This window comes from Sylvia atricapilla, chromosome 7, assembly GCF_009819655.1.
Source record: "Sylvia atricapilla isolate bSylAtr1 chromosome 7, bSylAtr1.pri, whole genome shotgun sequence".
In the NCBI taxonomy this organism is placed as follows: Eukaryota; Metazoa; Chordata; class Aves; order Passeriformes; family Sylviidae; genus Sylvia; species Sylvia atricapilla.
Window position 1 is genome coordinate 1,709,317 of NC_089146.1, and position 18,842 is coordinate 1,728,158.

An 18,842-nucleotide genomic window follows, 5' to 3' on the forward strand; every position below is an offset into this window, starting at 1 on the left:
GGGTTAGGTGATCGTTAGGATGACAGCAAGTTCTGAATTTTAAACCCATACTCCTCAGTTTCGTGTATGTTACCCCGCAGCTGAGCAGGGTTGGAGCTTTCTGAGTTAAAACGTGGCCTGGGAGGAGCAGCTTTCCCCCTTGGAATGCTTTCCTTAGGTGACAGAAGGAACTCGCTCGCCTTTCCTGTCAAAACAAATGTTTAAAATCCAAAATGTCTTCAGCCAGTGCTCATTTTTGGGAGAACTTCTGTGTCTCGAGTGCAGGTGTCTGTAAACACTTCACAGGAGAGAGCAAAGTGCTGAGTGGTGATTGAGGGAAAGGAATGGCCAGTAATTGTCCAGAACTGTAGATCCTTTAATATTAAAGGATCTAATATTACCCACCTAACAGTTGTCTTTCGTGATTTTATACTGCAAGGAAGGTGCTCACATTTTTAAATGAATGCCTGCTTTCATTGCTCTGGTGTGCCAGAGTGGATCAAACACCAGTAATTACCATCATCATAACACAATTTACTTCCCATTTTGTGTTAAAAAGTGGGTTTATTTCCAACATTTATTCCTGAGATGGAGGAAAATCACAGCTTACATGTTTCTTGCTTTGCATGGGTTCACACATTCTGATATGTGTGTGTTATCAGAGCACAGAAGAGCAAGTTTGTACGTCAACACCTACCTAAAAAGATTAATACAAAAGAATAAAGAGTGGCTGGGCAATGGCTCAGAGAGGTTTTTCTTGCTGGGTTCCCAAAGCATGTCAGAAGAAGTGGCTGGAGCAGCAAAGGGCAGATGGCTGAAAAGGTTTAGCAGGTGTCCCATGGAAGTTGTGTCTCCACGTGGATATCCACAAGTCCTGCTTGAATCACTTAAATCACACCTCAAGGAGCCCTCAAGGCAGTTTTTATCTGGGTAGAGCTGACCTTACATCAGGGGAGTCTCCTTAAGCAGAGGTCACAGGCAGGGCATCATGGGGAGCATTGAAATGGGAGCCAGCAGATGAAATCTGACCTTTGGGTAATGAAAAAGTTCCAGCCGCTTCTGCAAATCGTCCCTTAGTCTTCATTAGCACAAGCACAGACGTCAATAAAATAAATTGATCTTGTAAAATAATATTCTTGTCTCATTTATCTCAAGAAACAAACCTACAGTGTGGCTGCTGCTCTTGGGAAGAGCAGGGTTCATCCTCAAGCTCGATTTCCCTCTCTGTTAGAATCCAGGCTGGAGACCCCAAAAGTCTTGGAGACGCCCAAGGATCCTTGAGAGGCAAATCAAGCCTTGAGGTTTCTTGCCCGTGTTCATTCGACCTTGGTCTGAGCTTTGGGGTTTGCTGTTCGCTCGGCTGACAGCTGTGTCCTTTGGGGTTTTTGGGTTCTTGCTGCTCATTGCTGTCTTCCCCTCCCCGCAGTCGCGGCTGACGAGCCAGAACGAGGCCATGGCCCTGCAGTCCATCAGGAACATCAGAGGCAATTCCCACTGCGTGGACTGCGAGGCACAGAGTGAGTACAGCCTGTACCTGCCTGCAGCTCTGACCTCCTCTCCTCGGCCAGCACCTGGGGGAGCGCCCAGCCCTGGCCTCCCTGGGGTCACGTCCCCTCTCTTGTGGGCACATTCCTGCTTCCTTAAGGAGTCTGCGTACCCAGACCTGTTTGATCTTCATTTATGCCCGATGTCTGCCACATCAAGTGCATCCTAATTTTTTCCCCTCGTCGCTTCACGTTGAGTGTCGGCATTTCTGTACTTCCCTTCAAGGAAAAGGCAAAAAGTTTGCTGTTTGACATCAGTCCCTTCCATTTCCCTCCTGGTTTGTGTGGTGAGAGCACATGTGCCGTGGTGATATTTTCAAAGGCGTACGGTTTAATTGCTGTTTTTTTTTTGTTTGGTTTTTTAGGCTTGGTTGTCAGAAGAAACCAAAGTCATTGCTCATTATATCTGGGTACTAGAAAACTGATTTTGGAATTTTTTTTTCTTCCCTTTTGTGTTTCTTTCCCCCTTTTATTTTTTAAAACATTTACTTAGTGTTCAGAAGACTTTTCTCGGGAATACTTTGAGCTGTGCTTCACCTCACTAACCCCGACTGAGGCCATTATTCTGGAGTTCTTTAGTTCCAGGGGTTTGCAACAAAGCCACAGAAAGGAAGTTCTCTTGCTCTAAAGCAATTAGTGGTAGGAGCTGAAGGACGGAGAACTTGTGCATTTTTATTTCTTTGATATTTGGAAGTCAGAACTTTCCTTGTGATTTTTACACGTGCAATTTACAATGGAAAAATATTCACTTGTTTTTCTTCAGGTGTGATTTTTGTTTTTAAAGATCGGCCACTTGGGATTTTGACTTGTGGTCCAAGCCATTCTGACACCCCCAGTGTAAAAAGAGCATTTGTACACAAGTGCAGGTGCTTTTGCCTCAACGATTTGGTCTCTGCTTTCACTCTGAGTGATTCAGCACGTGCTAAACCAGGGAAAAGGTTGGTCTGAGTGGTATTTTAGCACCTGGAGCCCAGAGTGAGTCTTATTTCTAAGTGTGCTTTCATAGTGACCCGGCAGTCATTGGGATGTCCCCCAAAGCTTTGATGCAGCTCAGGAGGAAGGAAGGAAGGGTGGTGTGCTGTGGATGGGGAGGAGGGGGTCTGGGAGTACCTTCAGGGATATTTAGCTCATTTGAAGCACTCGGTGCTGTCTCTGAGCAGCCCACGGTGGGAGTGGTGGCAGGTCCTGCTCCCCTCTGGGTGCCATTTTCCTAGCCTTGCTAACTAGATGCATATTTATAAAAGACACAAATAAAATATATTTCTGGCTTTATGTTTATGGGGGGTCATGTTATATATCTGTAAGATGGAATCCCTTCAGTGCAGACAACTTCCACACCCACAACATCCTTCTGATCCACCTCAGCTCCACCCAGACTCCACACTATCCCCAAGGCTTGAGTTTCTCTCCCCAGCCATGCACATATTCCAGGATTTGGGCAGCTGGGCCGGGTGGTTAAGCAGGAAAACGTTTGTGCAAGAAAGCAGTGCTCATTTCCTGTTGGTTTTTGGGTGTTTTTCCCTTCCCCCCACCAGCCAGTCTGGTTTTCAGCCAGGTTGCCCAGAGGTCAAGCTGAGCCCTGTGCGTGGTGCCAGCAGCAGGGATGTGCCAGGAACACATTGCTGGGAGAGGGCAGAGAGGGACAGCCCGTTTTGGCAACACTCTGTCGTGTAGCTTTTATGGGGGGGCAGTTTGGAATCTCAGCTGGACTTGTTTGTCTTCTCAGAGATAATTTACACCCTCTTTGATTCCTCTTGCTGTTTGACCTTCCTGATTTTTAGGCCACTGTTGTTACTTTGGAAAAATGTGAGATATTTCCAAAGTGATGGATCTTAAAATGTAAACACGCATACACGGGAGGTAAACCTCAGCCTGCTGCTTTTTCTTCAGGGCTTTGCTTCATTCCCTTGCCTCCCTTCCTGCCTTGCCTGGGCGGGTCCTTACCCCTGGAGCACTTAACATCACAAACCCCAACACTCCGTGGAGCTCCGATGCTGTTTGCATCTCCACAGAGCCAGATGTTTGGGAGCACAGGAGTGTGACATGTTGCCATCCCTCAGCTCCATTCAAGAGCCATCAATCTTCCACTTCAGAAGTCTCATTCTTTCTGGAGCTCTTTACCTTCTGAGCGCTTGATGCAGCACTTTGTTTCCCCAGGGAATTCTGCCTTGTTGGATGTTAATCCAGCAGCTGTGTGCTGCCAGCATCCTGGCCCTTTGGCAGCCTCCAGCTGAAATTATTCAATATTCTCCTTTTAACATTCCCATCCCAGAGCAAGAGTAGAGGCAAAGCACTCTTTAGGAGCTGGAGTTAGTGCCCAAAATCTGATTTCAGGTTTCAAAAGGAAACTGGTGTTGCCTTTTCCCAAAGCAGCAGAGTCCCAGTGCTGACTTGGTCTGGAAAAGCCACCCAAGGTGATCCAACTGTTTAGGCAAGCCTAGCTGAATTTCGGCTCTGCCAGAGGATAAATATGAGTCACCTCTTTCAAGGTATCTGAGAACATGGAATGTCAGGTTTTTGCTGTTGTAGGAGAAAATACCGAGGGTTTAAAAACATGGATTCTCATCATGAGTTTTCCAGTCCAGGAGTCTGATCACTTACTCTGGTGTATTTTGTATTTGAAAACCAAACACTCACATAATAATTGGGGCAATCTTGTCCTACCCATCACAAAATTCAATTTTTCATGCAGAATACAAAAAATCCCCAAAACCTCTCAAAGAACAAGAGAGTTGCAAACTGTTCTCTCTCTTCTGCCACAACTCGAGATGCCTTCACCCCTGCTTCTTCTTTCCCTGGCTCTTCTGCTCCTCCTTCCAGCAATTCCCTCTGCTCAGCCCAGGGATATCTTAGAGCTGCTGACCTCGGGAAGGTTCAGCCTTTCATCAGCCTCCTTGGATCCAAAGGGATTCAGGAGACAGTGGGGAGGGGTCATTCTCCTAAGAGAGTTTTCACCTCCAGGCGGTGAAGCTGATTGAGGAGCGAGTCAGAGTGGGGAAGAGGTTTTCAGGGAAGGAGCGAGCCAAGAATTTTTGAGAATATGGACAGCTGAAAATTGTAATCTGGATAAATTCAGTGGTGCTAAGAAGCTCATTTTTTTGTTTGACTAATTTTAAGTAAAGCAGCTCTAGCTGTACTGAGCGGGCTTTTTTCTTCCTTTTACTGTCCATGCCTTGATATCCACACCTGCCACGTGCTTATGAGCATCCACCAATTCAGAATCACCATCAGCAGGAAAAGGGAGCTGGGTTTGTATCATCTAAAAAGGAAAAAAACCCAACCTTGAATAGTTACAGCTTTCTAACCACTTGTGGTATGAACTGGTGATAACAATTTCCATTTCTATAACAAGCTCAGCCTTTGCCTTTCCTCCTTGTCAGCTGTGTGTTGTCAGATTGCTGAAATTGAAAATAAATCTTGGTAAAGTTTCATGGAACTTCCTGGTCGTTGTTTTGGAGGACTCCTTCAGTCATAGGCTGGCAACTGAGAGGCTCTTCCAACCCAAACCATTCTGTGATGCTCTGAAGCAAGTGAATATTTAAAGGTTTTTTTCAGTACAAGATGAAGTAGGAGAGGTGTTTGGGAGGGAGGTCAGGTCCTTAACACCAGTTCTGTCAGAATAACTGGAATAATGTAAGTTGGTAAATTCCGTTCTTTAGCCTCATTCTCAGTTCGTGTCTCTTAGAGCTGATTGCACTTTGGATTTTTGTGAGGATAACCCTGGCCATTGCAGGTCAGGGGTTTCATCTGAATCACAGTTTGCAAATTTCAAATTACTACTTGCTGTGTTCAAATTGATACCAACAAATTGCAGTTTCGGGGTTTTTTTTTAGTGTGTTTCAGATACACCACTGGTTCCCCCACTGGCAAAACAGCCATGGAGGTACCTGAAGAAATAGGGAATTTGTTGTAGTTGTTGTACCAAAAAGCTTGGAAAGCATGGCAGGAGTTCTGTCTCACCTGATGCTTTGGAGGTCTGAAATGCTGTATACCTATAATGTAGATATTAAAGTATATATAAGATAAGACTTGGTATGGACAGGAACTTTTAAACAGAAGATGTGTTTTTCTGCTCAAGTGGAATAAGATGGGGGATTTTTTTTTTTCTTGGTTGCATTTTTTTAGGTTTCAATGGATTGGTTGAAAAATGTCAGTAAATGCCTTCAGTGAAATGTGGGACTTAACAATTAAAATTACCAGCTTTCTTTTCCTATTTTTTGTCCAAACACAACATTGCAAAGAGCTAGGAAATGTTTCGTTTCCATGTATTTTACCTTTCAGAAATAGCTTTTCAGCTGTGGGTTACACAAAGGCAAGACAAGTCTTTGGATTAATTTTTCAGAACAAAAGGAAACTCTGGATATTCATTTTCTGTCAACCTCGAATTTTATTTAGATAGGAATATGCCTGCCCTCTTAGTTAAATCCCCATTTTCCTGCTTGGCATTTGTAGTACTTCTTTGGGATGCATAGAGTAAGGCATGAAGAAAAGATCTGACAGCAGGGGGTTAGGAAAAAACCAACAAAAATTCCTGTCATGTGTCTTCAGTTGCATTTGTTCAGGTGAACGTTTCCTGAAGAGAGGTCAGTCCCTACAAATCTGGATTTAAATTGCACAGGACAGCGGCAAAAGCATTCTGAACCGTGTTGGGAAATGGAATTTCCCATCTTGTGTCAGGTTTGTCCCAGTCTCACCCTTTGTGGGGCTGTTTTGGGTGCGTAGAATCCCTCTGGCTCGTGCCCTGGATCTGGGGCTGCTCCAAGTGGGTCATTTCCATCTTGGTGTTTATCTCCCTGATCCTGGAGATGGAGGAAGAGTCAGATGGAAGAGCCACGTAGCCGCTGGTGTGCATGGGTATTGAGGGAGCTGATGTAGTTAGCACAAGGTAATTGTTTCTAAGCTCTGGGTTTTTTCTGCTTTTTCCCTTTCAGCTTACTGCGAGCAGCTCTGGGTTCCCCAGCAGGGGCTTTCTTCACTGCTTCATCATCCTTTACCCATCACCATGGTTCTGTTGCCTTTGTTTCCCCTTTCCCCTCTAATTCCTCGGGGGTTTTTTGACTGGAGGTGGAGTGGTACATATTTTGAGACACCACATTTTATTTTCCTTTGCTCGTTGAGGTTTCCTCCGAAGGGTCGGCATCTCCAGTGGAAGAACCTCCCAGCTGTGCTTTGGGACAAAAGCCACCCCTGGAGCCAAACCCTTCCCGCACAAACACCAGCTGCGGAGTTCTCTTGGGCGTTCCCTCGTGCTGATTGCTGTGTCCCTTGTCCCGCAGACCCCGACTGGGCCAGCCTCAACCTGGGAGCCCTCATCTGCATCGAATGCTCAGGGATCCACCGCAACCTCGGCACGCACCTGTCCCGGGTGCGCTCCCTGGACCTGGACGACTGGCCCATCGAGCTCATCAAGGTGATGTCGGCCATTGGCAACGAGCTGGCCAACAGTGTGTGGGAGGAGAACAGCCAAGGGCACGTGAAGCCTTCCCCAGACTCCTCCAGGTGGGTGTGCGCCGCTCCGCCTCGCCCCGCACGGGACGCTGCTGCTCCTGAGTTGTCCCTGGTGGAAAAATCATTGTTCATATCCTTTATCCATCGTTTATACCCTTGCTGCATGCCCAGGGGGAACGTGTGTCAGAGTGGGGGGTGGCAAAAGTTGGGTGACCTCGTTACTTTCTCACTCCCGTGAGGGTTTCCTCGGCAGCTCTGCAGTTTTCTGTTCGGTGGGAGATGGAAACCTCCCGCCCGCTTCTTCCTCCATCGAAATTATCCTGGCATGTGCTCCTTTGTCTCGGTGGGCTACAAAGTTCCTGTCTCTTGGACTACCAGTTTGTCATTAATAGTCTCCCTTCAGGGGTTCAGGGTCACTTGGGAATTTGTACCTGGCTGTCAGGTCTTTGGTTCTGCTCTGGGGTGTTCCAAGTCCTGCTCGCTTTGGACTTGATCACTTTTTTTTTGGTGTGATTTATGTGAAGCCATGGCTTGCTGGGGGGTGTTTCCTTTGAGAACAGCACTTTACCTGCCTCTCACAGCCCCACACAGTGAAAATTTTCCTGTGATGTCTTGTCCTACTTAAAACTATAGCGGGTTTTTTTGCTTAATTAATCTGGTCAGTGTCAAAGACAGATGTTTTGAGAATACTTTTTCCAGTTTTGGATCAGGTGGAAAGATCACCGTACCTGGGCCACCTCCTGCAGCAGAGGGCTGGGTATTTTGTGCTGTTGTGTGTAATAAAGTCAACTCTTTCTTATTGCATTATTTCGTTAGCCCTGAAAAATGAATTTGTGGTGCCACCTTTGGTTCATCTTCGAGAATGAAGCCACTACATTAATCAGGCTGCTTAGATGAATGGCTGTGAATTTAAAAGTGCTCAGGGAGCCCCAAAGAGGGGTTTTGTTCTGGCAGGAATGGGATGTCTGCTCTGCACCTGTGTGTTATTAAACACAATGATTTCATCAAGTGGATTGAAATGAACTTGCAGTCATTATTATCACTTTAATACAGAGATTTTATATTCTTGCACCTCACAAATGTATATTGCTCCTTACTGCTGAGGTGAGATGGAGCCATAGTTCTAAACACCTGAAAGGAAAATGCTTGCACTCAATTGGAATTCTATTAAAAAAAAATCATATTATTTCAGTAGTCTTATAGTAAACATCATGAAAAATCTAAAATCCATGTGACTGATGAAAAGAGCACCATCCATTTCAATTAATAATTTATTTGGGATTGAATTTTACTTCTAGAAAATCAACTTTTTTTAGTTAGTATTTCGTACTCCGGGCTTATTTTAATTCTACCGCTTTGTTTCTGTGCTTCTTCCTGGTTATATTCACCTGATTCTGATTGTCACTGATGTCACTGCACTTTCTCTCCTGCACTGCACCACTTTTGGACAAAAAGATTCATTTTATAAATAGGATTTTCTAGCTCTGTGTCCAGGTTCACGCTTACGTGATAGAAGAGGTGCTGGGAAAAGTAGAATTAGTATGATTTGGAAATTTTCCCACAAAGGAATTGCAATCTTGTTTTGCTGCTCCCGTTCCTCTGCTGTTCGAGGCAGGGACTGAAATGCAATTCTTCACATAAATACCAGAGAGTTCTGCTTTTTCCAAGCACGTGCCTCCTTTTGTGCTTCCCTTTGGTCTCTGCCAGCATCACGGTCCTTCTCTTCAAGCTGTGGCAAGAAAATAAATTTAAGTTCTTCAGGGAGAGGCTCTGCTTTCCACACTCTCACTGCAGCTTGGAGTTTTGCATGAGGAATTCTATTGGAAGCAGCTAAAATGGACCTGAAAGGAAGGTTAAACAAACCGTCCTTTTGTTGTCATTGAGGGACTGAAGGGGGAAAAGGTGAATCCAAGACAGTGGAGAGGGACACATTGCACAAGGGATGGAGTGACAGGACGCAGGGAGTGGCTTCCCACTGCCAGAGGGCAGAGCTGGATGGGGTATTAGGGAGAAATTTTTCCCTGGCAGGGTGGCAAAGCCCTGGCACAGGGTGCCCAGAGCAGCTGTGGCTGCCCCTGGATCCCTGGAAGTGCCCAAGGCCAGGCTGGATGGGGCTTGGAGCAGCCTGGGATAGTGGAAGGTGTCCCTGGAATGGCAGGGGGTGGAATGAAACGGTCCTGAAGGTCCTTTCCACCCCAAACCATTCTGGGAATCTGATTCTGTGAATGGGCCCTTAATAGACACTTTCAGAGGGCATCACGGGGGCTTCACCTTTTCATGTTGTGTCTTTCTGTTGGAGATGAAGCCATCAGTAGAAACCCACAGATTTCTAGGGACACACACAAAGGAAGTAGAGAGCTATTCCACAGATACTGAATATCTGGGCTGGGAGGCTCGAGGAGTGTTCACAGGTTGGACTTAAAGGAACCTGAAAGTGTTGATGTGGCTTTCAAAGCAGTCCCTTCAGCCTGGGAGAGGTTGGCACTGTTCCCTGTATGCTTGCAGTGGCATCCGGTGTGTGTCTGTGGAGTAGAGGAAAGGGTGAAGGGGTCCATGGAGATGGTTCTTGGCAGGAGGAATTGCCAAATGGCTGCTCTAGGTCATGGCATAATGAGGGAATCAAGGAATCTTATCCAGAAAAATGTCACCAGTGTTTCTGAAAACAGATCTATGGCAGGCTGTGAGTACAGCTTCCCTTCAGTAATTTTGCCCACTCCAAAGTAAGATATTATCAAATTCAGGACCTTATCATGGCATGCAGCTTGCTTGTGAGGGACAGCTCCCATCTCTGCTCTCTGAGGCCAGGGACAGCTCCTGAAGGAGCTGCTGGAGCACTGCCCAGGCTCCCCGGGAATGGGCACATTCCCAACCCTTCCAGAGCTCCAGTGGGGCTTGGACACCACTCCATGGGATGCCCAGGGTGGGATTGTTGGGGTGTCTCTGCAGGGCCAGGGGTTGGATTCCATGATCCTTGTGGGTCCCTTGCAGTTCAGAGTATTCTGTGATTAAACCACATGAAATACTGCTGTCCTTTTCTAGCCCACTCACATGCACTTCAGATTCTTCAGACAAGCAAATCATGGGAAAAGATAAACCTGGACACTTACTTGGAAAGCCAAAAAGGTTCTGAGATTGGAGAGTGTGTAAAATTGGAAGTCCGGGAGCTCTTTAGCAAAAGGCGTTATCCCTCCTGCATTGATCAGGGATATATTGCCCAGGTATATCCTCCAACATTAATACATTCCAGGTCACATCCATTTGGACAGTCAAGCAGCCTGGCCTAGTGGAAGGTGTCCCGTGGCTGGGGATGGAATGAGAGGGACTTCAAGGCCCGTTGCAACCCTGAACCATGCTGGAATTCTTCTGGCGGATCTCAGGGTTGTTTGGTGCCGGTAGATCAAAAGCAACATGCAGGATGGCCTCTGGCCCTGAACGGGGAGGTTTTGGGAGCACAGCACAGGTGTGCTCCCAAAGGAAGGATCCCCGGGGAAGTGGCCCAGGGTGAAGCAGTGCTGAGGGCTGAGGGTGCTGCTGGGATTGGGAGGAGGAAGGAGGAATAAACACGAGCTGCGGTGAGGAAGTTGGGCAAGCAGCAGAAAACTCAAGCGCAGGCAAACAGTTGAGTGTGAAAGGGAACAGGGACCAGCTGGCCCCTGAGCTTTGGTGTCTGTGGGTCCCTGATTAGGTCAGCTCTGGAGAGCTGGTAATTGGTTCCAGCAATTACCAGCAGCCCCGAGAACGCCGCTCAAACTTCGGGAGGCCTGTGACAAATTGAAGCTGACTGCTGGTGAAGGAGTATCGACTTCCCATTCCTAAACAGGGGGATCATTAGTCAAGAAAAGCATCTTTTAATTACTCGCAGCAAGAAAAAAAAGAAAACGAGTGAAAAGAGGAAAAAGATCTTTCAGTATGGATCCTGCAACAACCGCCAGGGTTTTTTTTTTCCAAGTGTATTCAATATTAAATTTATTGTCCTGGAGGGGAGGGGGCGAGCGGGGGGAGCTTGCCTGCGGTCCCTCCCTGGGTAATGCGGGTTTAATTTGGAGTGAGAAGTTAAATTAGAGTAAATCAATGTTGCGACAATTAACTGGGGCTGGGGATGGGATCAGGATTTTCCCTCTAATTGCTATTGATACTGTGTAAGCACACTCTCACAGCACAGCTTTGGAGTGGTGCAGCACTGGAGGAGCCCTGTGGGGCTGAGCAGCTCCGCAGAGGAATGTTGGAGATGTGGGGAAACCAGCTTGGGAATTCTTTGCCTTTTGAACCAGCGTGTCCATCTCCTACCGGATATTTTGCGTTTTTCTGGACACACCTCGTTCGTTTTGCTTTCTCCTCGTGCTCATGAGGCTTCTGGTTTGCAGACTCATTTGCCAGCGTTGACTTCCCAAGGTGGTCTTGGCCTTTAGCAAATGAGACAAGGTGCCCCCGTCCCTCTGCCCGCTCCGGGAGATGGTTATCTGCTCCCTTCTTCCCTGAGCTCCCAAGGAGTCCATCTCTGTCTCCCTGGGGATGATGGGATGGATGTGCCACCTCCGCTGGCTGGAAGCTGCTGGGCAGACTGAGGGAAGGCAGGGTCGTATCCAGGCACCATCCCAGCCACGTTGCTTGCTCTGCTACTCAAACAATTCCAAATTACCTGCATTAGCTACGCACAGGTAGGGCTCCACTGTTCCACCTTTTTGAGAATATTCACAAACGGGTGGAATGTCCGACTCCATGAACGTTTTGGTTTTGAATGGAGGGCTGAGTGGATGGCAGAAGTTCAGACATAGTTTCGAGCTCTGTAACTGGGGCTTGCTTGAGGAGCAGTTGTGCTCAGGTCTGTTTGCTCAGCAGTCTCTCTGTTTATCCTGGGTACCAAAGGTTACAGAAAAATCCAGCACTGGCTGAGCAGCCACGAGTTGGGAGCTGGCAGTGTTGGGAATTGACTTTCACCTTACAAGGGAAGATCCAGTTTGATCCTTGCTCACTGATGAGCTCGGCTTAATGGTGTCAGGGACAGCAGTATGCAGCTGCACTGTATTGAGCTGAGTTTTCCAGTCCTGCACCACAGCCTGGCTTGTGCTGCTCCGAGGAGAGCGGCCGTGACACCGAGCTGGTCACTGGGGAGCGACTGGGATGGAAAATACGACACCGTGCCTTCCATGAAAATACGAATCCTTTTCTTTGTAAAATAACAAATCCTTCGTCATGGATGCCCGAGCCCAGGGAAGCGGAGCGCTTCAGACGCGCCCGGATCTTACAGGGCTGCTGTGTTCCATCTCTCCCTCACCTTCTGACGGCTCCTTTTGGCCATCAGGTTGTGGTGCTGCTGCTCCCGGGCTCGTGGCAGAAGGAAGGGATGGAGCCTGGGGGAGCAGGGGTACCTCTGTCTGAGTGATCAGCAGTTCTGGCTCCGTGGCGGATCTTGGCCTGATGAGGTCAGTGTTTTGTGCCTTTTCGGTGCTCCTTCCTCCACGCCTCACACCTTTCCCGTGCCACGGCTGGGGGAAGGGGGGTTTTAAAAATAAATTCGGGGAAAAAAAAAAAAAAAAAAGGAAAGAAGATTAAAAAAAAAAAAAAAAAAAAAAAAAAAAGATTTTATTGTGAAGGGCTGACCAGAACCCATCTGCAGTTGGGTGGCATCTGCTCCCCACATGTCACTTCCCTCATTAACAAGCAATTGAATTAATTAAATGCTACTCAGAACACGCATAACAAGCTACCGGCAGTGTCCAAATTAGCACTGATAATCAAGGATGATTTCCTTTATTATCCTGCTAAGTGGTGTGCAGGCTCTGATCTCCCTGTCTGCCCTCATCTATTTACATACCCCCAGCTTCTGCCTTTAGAAGCTGAGGTTATCTTACCTAGTTAATTTGCCACGATCACCAAGCATGGCGGATTGATATTCCTGCCTCTGCTGAAGCAAACCCCCTCCTTTCTCCCCCTTTTCCTTCCTCCCCAAGCCTGGTCCTTTGTATCTCAAGCTCACTGATAAATTAAAAGCCACCCCTGTGGTCTCTCAAGTGAGTAATAGAGGCAGAAATTTCATTTTGCAACTGGCTGATTTAATGATCCAAAGGGTAATTAATGGCCTGATTATCTTAATGTTAAATATGTCCGGCAGCAATTACTGTGACCTCCCGCTTGTCAAGGTCCAGGCTATGCTCTTCTTTCAATTAAGTTCTCTGGGGCTTAATGGTATGAATAAACTCCTCTGATTCTATCATTCCGGACTCTGAGATTTAAGCGAGCTGGGGGCTCGTTTGGAGTTTTAATCAGCCCGTCTTCTACTTGAGCGATCAGAGTTAACAATTATAACAAGGACAGTTTAACTTTCTTTCTTTCTTTTCTCCCCCCTCCCCTTTCCACTTCTTTATATATTTTTTCATTATTATTTTTTTCTCCTGAAGCGCTCGGAGGGGATTTTGTTGGCGGCGGCGGCGGCTTTGCTGGGCCAGTCTCTCCCGATATAAATTATCATGTGAATGCCGCTGTTTTTCCATTTGACAGGCTTAATTAATTGGCAGGAGCGCCCGAAAATGACAGTGCCACTAATTGCAACTCCAAGCCCATCTCTGTCACGGCGGCGCGCTTGTCAGCGGGCATGCCCCGCTCCTCGCCGCGGCCGGACTCTGTTGACGTTTCCCATTCCGGTTTTCACATCTCGTCGGGGAGCGTGATGGGATGTGATAGCCCAAGATGTGCCTTTGGCTCTTCCAGGCAGGCGGTTCGTGTGCAAGGATGACATTTGCTGCCAATAAAGTTTAGACAGCTGGGCTGCTGCCGGCCCAGCAGCTGCTCGGGGACCGCAGGTTTGACTTAAGGTTTGCGGCTTGGACTTTGGGAAGGGATCAATAAAAACTCGCTCCTGCTCTTCCTGGTGGCTGAACTCCACTGAGCAGCACGACGCCCAGCGAGCTGGAGTTCTATTAGCTCTGTTTTGGACAGCAGATATTTCATAGAGATAATGAGGAAAACGGATAAATTATTAGTTACGGCGGCATCGCGTTCTCAAAACGCAGACGTAAATAAAGAGACTGATTCACCGCTGCCAGTAAACTCCAGGCTGCAGCTGGAGGAGTGCACCCTTTGTGTGCTTCCACGTTTGGGTTAGTTTGCAATTAAATTTAAGCAAAAAAAAAAAATAAAACTGTCGCTTGCCAGTAGCTTCCAGGAAATGCTGGAATCTGACAGGAAGAGCTGAGTGAAGCGAGTGGAACGTCAGCTTGGGTGGCTGCTGGTCAGACTTCAGCCTTTTGGAGACCTTGCAAGCTCAAACGCAGTACTCCAAAGATGAAAGGTGGTAGCAGTAGTAGTAATATTCTGTTTTATTGTCCTTGCAGCTGCTTGGCAGCCCTTGTCACCCAGGAGCTGATCCGGTAAAACACCGGTGCCCGTACGGCAGCCTGGGAGATGCCTGGATGATTAAAAATCAAAACAAAACAACCACAACACCCTCGACCCCGCTTGTCCAAGTTAATGAGTGCTTTAGATGAAATGCTCCCCGGCTCAGCTGCACCTTTCCTGTGTGCAGAGCTGCCTCTGATAAAGGCTCACACTCTTGGTAAACAGGAGCCTGGTTTGCAATAATTATTGCAATCGTTATTTTCCTCAGTGGTGGTGAAAGAGAAACCTGCAAAGGAAGTGCTTCTGTCTTCTTCTGCAGATTCTGAAAGCATTGATGAAAAAGCCACAGTGCTAGTGTTCTTCTCTTCAATGGAAGTAGCATCAGTACCATTTCACTGAATCCCTGGAAGTGTTTAAGACCAGGCTGGGCAGGGCTTGGTGCATCCTGGAATAGTGGAAGGTATCCCTTGGAGACACAGCCAGCTCCAGGTTCCTTTATTCTGCTGAGACCCTTGACAAGTTTGGGGTTTCCTTCTCTGTGGATTTGGCTGCCACACTGAAAAGTACCGAGTTAAGCTGAAATTCCCTAGAAAAAGAAGTTGCTGGGCTGTTCAACTTGGAGAAATCTAGGATTTGAGTTCAGGACTCAGACAAGGAAGGTTTTTTGGGGAAAGGAGTTTTCGTAAGTTGATAATCAGCAATAGAATTATTTGTTTGTTCATTTGCTGGAATAAGAACTCATCTGGTGGATGGGTGAGTGCCTGTCCTGAAGGTTCCAAAACCGTGTAGGATCTCGGCTTCGGACTTTAACTTTTGTTTTAGTTACAGACTGATTATTTCTCTTCTTATATTAGTTTCCTCCCCAACACCTACCAGAGCTAGAGAGGTTTGAAGGCCAGTGTGTTTTCAGTGGACTTCACATCTGCTTGGCCAAAAGCCCCTTGAAAAGGTCAACTCAGAGAAACCATCACTGTTTATTGGAAACGGCTTGGGACAGTGTGGAACTGCAAGAGAGGAATGGAAGGGCTAGTTAGGACAACATTTTAATTTCAGATGGGAAAAAAAATGGATGGTGAATTTATAACTTGAGGGGAAGCATGACTTGCTATCAGGCTGACGGCCAAAGGCCAGGAGCACTGAAAAGGAGTCAGATGGAAACCACCGTGGGTTCGTTTTTCCTCAGAAAATTCCTTAGTATCATTAACACTGGAATTAAATTGCGTGCCACACGTGTGGATGCACATATCTGCTACTCCACAGCACCTGAGGAATACATATGGAGAGTTTCACCTTACATATGGCAAGCTAAAAGCAACTGGAAAATGAAGTTTGCTGTCTAAAGCACTGGGCAGCCTTACCAAGGTGCTCTTTCACCTGCTACTTATCAATTATTTCCAAAAGGAAAAGCACTGGACACTTGTTCGTTCTTGAAATTCAGCTGTTTGCAAGGCTGAAACTTGCAATAATAATAATAATAATAATAATAATAATAATAATAGGCCACAATAAAGCCATTGAGTTAAAAAATGCCCAATGCCATGCATCAGCTGTTACGAGGTGGCTGGGTCAGATGCAAAGGCTCATCTGTGAGTATTTGGAGAAGTACTGTCAAGCACTTGGGGAAACACCCAGCAGATTGAAAAATATCTATTCTGTTAGAAAGAAATGTTATGCAAAATATTTTCTCTGTATTTACAGTTTTTCTGTGTAGTTGACGTTTAACCGGTTCCTTTCATTCCCCCTGCCCTGAGGTCACATCTGCCTCTCTGCACACCAGCTCTGCCCTGGGCAGTTTACCCACACATCATTCAAATTGCTTTCTGCACTGTGGCTGTAAAGCCACTTGATTCCTGCCTTGTGCTGGGGGAGCTTTGCTGTATGAATCCCCTTTGCCACTTCTGCGCTTTCTGCTGTTAAAGAGGTACATAAACTGACGGTGATTAGATCTGAGGAGAGGGTGGGAGGTGGTCTCCAGGATTGTCTTTTCCCTGGGCGGGATGTCACAGGAAGGTTGTGTCCGTAGACCACCGGCTCTTGGCGGGTGTCACCAGTGATGGTGGTTGTGTTCCTCCCGTGGTTTTTGCCCCTTTCAGCTGTTTGGACGGCTCTGTTTCAGCTCCTGGGACAGCAGAGCGTGGCTGCAGGCAGTGGTGGGGATGCTTTGAAGGCAGGCAGTGCCTCTCCTGCTCCTGGTGGCTTTGCTGGCCGGTGACACGAGGCACAGAAGCAGCAGCAGCCCTCGCTTTGGTCCTGGCTACAGAACCCGCAGGGCTCCCTAACAGTAACTGTGACCAACTTTCTTTTGTGCTTTTTTCCCTTTTTTCCCCCCTTTGTTTAAGACTGAGCTTTGTTTCTGGCTCTGCAGGAAGCTGGTAGCCTATGGCAAGGGACTGGGGAGATAAGACTTCAGTAAGATAACTAAATGAAAAGGGCAGCAGTGAAAAGATGGTGCCGGCTTTTGACTGGACTGAAACTTGATATACACAGCAGCCCAAATGCAGGTTCCCCACAGCTCTCAAATCTTCTCTGTTCTTCTGGGATAATGCTCTTCCAGCTGGATTTTTCCATGTGTGGGTGCTGGAGTGGGGGACAGCAGCGAAGCCCCAGCAGAAATGAGTGCCCAGAAGAAATGAGAGCAGCTCTCAAGTAATTAAACAGCAGGTGGAAATGTGCTGAGGGGAGCACAGGTGAGGGGTGGGAGGCAGGAATTAGAGGGAGATGAAATCCCTCCCTGTGCCTATTAACCAGATTGTGCAGACAGAGCAGTCCTGTCGCTGAGGCATTTTTTGTGTGAGAATTTGGGGAGCAAAAAGGAGCCGCGTCTTGGTAATTGGTGAGCCTTAGAAGGTGTCCATGGGCCGAGCTTCAAAAAGCCTTCATACTGAACAGATGATTATGTCATGGCCTAGAAATCTTCCTGCTAACTTTGCTTTTCCTCCAGAAGATTTGCATTTCCCTGGTTTCATCCAGGTCACAATTTCCAGAGGGATGTTTTCATTGTATTTTCAACTTGTCTGTACAGCATGAGCCAGGCTTGGGAAGCTGAGGCGCACACACAATTAAATCTCAGCCCCAGGAATGCTTCTAAGACTACTCTGCAAGCAGAAAGAACTGGATTGTGTCACTGTGTGCTAAAACTGAAGGGTGTCTTACGAAAAGATGATACTCTGAAGTTGAGTTTTTCATCTCAAGAAGCCAAAATTTGCAGCTCTAATCCTTTGCTAGTGACATGTGTGTGCTCCTGTCTGAGCCTTTCCAGACCAGATCCACTTTGGCCACTTGTCCTCCCACAGCTCAGACCAGTCCTAAATAGATTCCTGAGTTTCCTTGGGTTCACCTGTTGCATTCAGGCAAAAAGGGAGAAAATAAAAAACACAGCTATAGAAAATAATCGGGATTACTTGTTCGGACTTCCAGTGAAGGAGAAAAGTTAAAATATTATTATATAAAACAATATTATTATTTACAATAGTGTTTGAAATGAATGTTATTATTTGAAATACTACTGCAATTGCAATTTTGCGTGGTGGAACTCTGGTTTGGGTTGGTGTAGATTTCCCTGGAACCCAGCTCTGGTTTCAGCTGTGAACACCATCAGGCAAAATTTATTTGGAGGCTGGATAAACTCAGCAGCCAAAAGACCCTTTGAAATGTAGTTTTGTTTGTTAAAAACCAGTCACCAACATTTCGTGTCTTTTTAAGGACGTAGTGTGTTTTACCAGACATCATGTGGTGTTTGGAGGTGCGAAGGAGCAGACAAGGTTTAGGGATGTGCAGGATGCTCCAATGAAATGAGATACGAGAACGGCTCTTCTGACAAAGTCTTGGGACTCCTGAAATCAATACGTACCCAAAAGCTGATTTGTAGCTGGTGTTTGTTGCCACATTTGCGTTTTTGTGGAGTCACACAGCTCGTGTGATACCAACGTGTGTGTTAAGATGTGGAATAAGAGGCAGAGGAGAACTTGGGATACCTCAAAAGCAGAAGGAAAACAGCCTCCAACGTCAGATGTGGTGTTTTGTAAGAGGAAAGTGCATTTGGGATCCTGAGGGGGAGAGGTTTGGTTTGCATTTTTTACAGCCAGGCCATCTTGCTGCCATAACAGGACATGCAGGAACCAACCCAGCTTGTAGAGAAGGCTCTCAGGGTACCCCAAAAAGTTGCATTGTCAGCCAGGACTAATAAAGCAGTATAAAAAATGAGCTGGTTTTATGATTCCCCAGATTTTCAGAAAGAAATGGTGAAGCAGAGCAGGACTGAGCGTTCACAATTAAATATTGTGCTGTTGTTTTTTTGTGGCATTGTAATTTTTTTTTGCACCAGGCTGCCCTGGTGATGAGGGTTTGATGACCAAGTAGGGGCCAATATTCACAGGAATGTTTTGGTCTGGAGCAGGAGAAGGCACAAATTTGGTTCATGGGATGATTCAGGTCTACACAAAGTGGTTTCTCTTTGGAGAAACATATTTATCAAGTAAATATAGTATGGTCAAGTATGTATTTTATCAAGCGCATTTATCCAGAATTTATCAAGCA

The 18,842-nt window shown here is 46.7% G+C and overlaps 1 protein-coding gene across 7 annotated transcripts in view; it reads left to right on the plus strand.

Annotated features, from left to right (window-relative positions):
- Positions 1 to 18,842, plus strand: part of AGAP1 (ArfGAP with GTPase domain, ankyrin repeat and PH domain 1) — a 303,821-nt gene that overhangs the window by 265,756 nt on the left and 19,223 nt on the right. For all 7 annotated transcript variants that reach the window (XM_066322379.1, XM_066322381.1, XM_066322380.1 and 4 more), the window contains 2 exons: positions 1,406 to 1,496; positions 6,800 to 7,022. In XM_066322379.1, the coding sequence (XP_066178476.1) occupies positions 1,406 to 1,496; positions 6,800 to 7,022 (314 nt within the window). The remainder of the gene's footprint in view (positions 1 to 1,405; positions 1,497 to 6,799; positions 7,023 to 18,842) is intronic.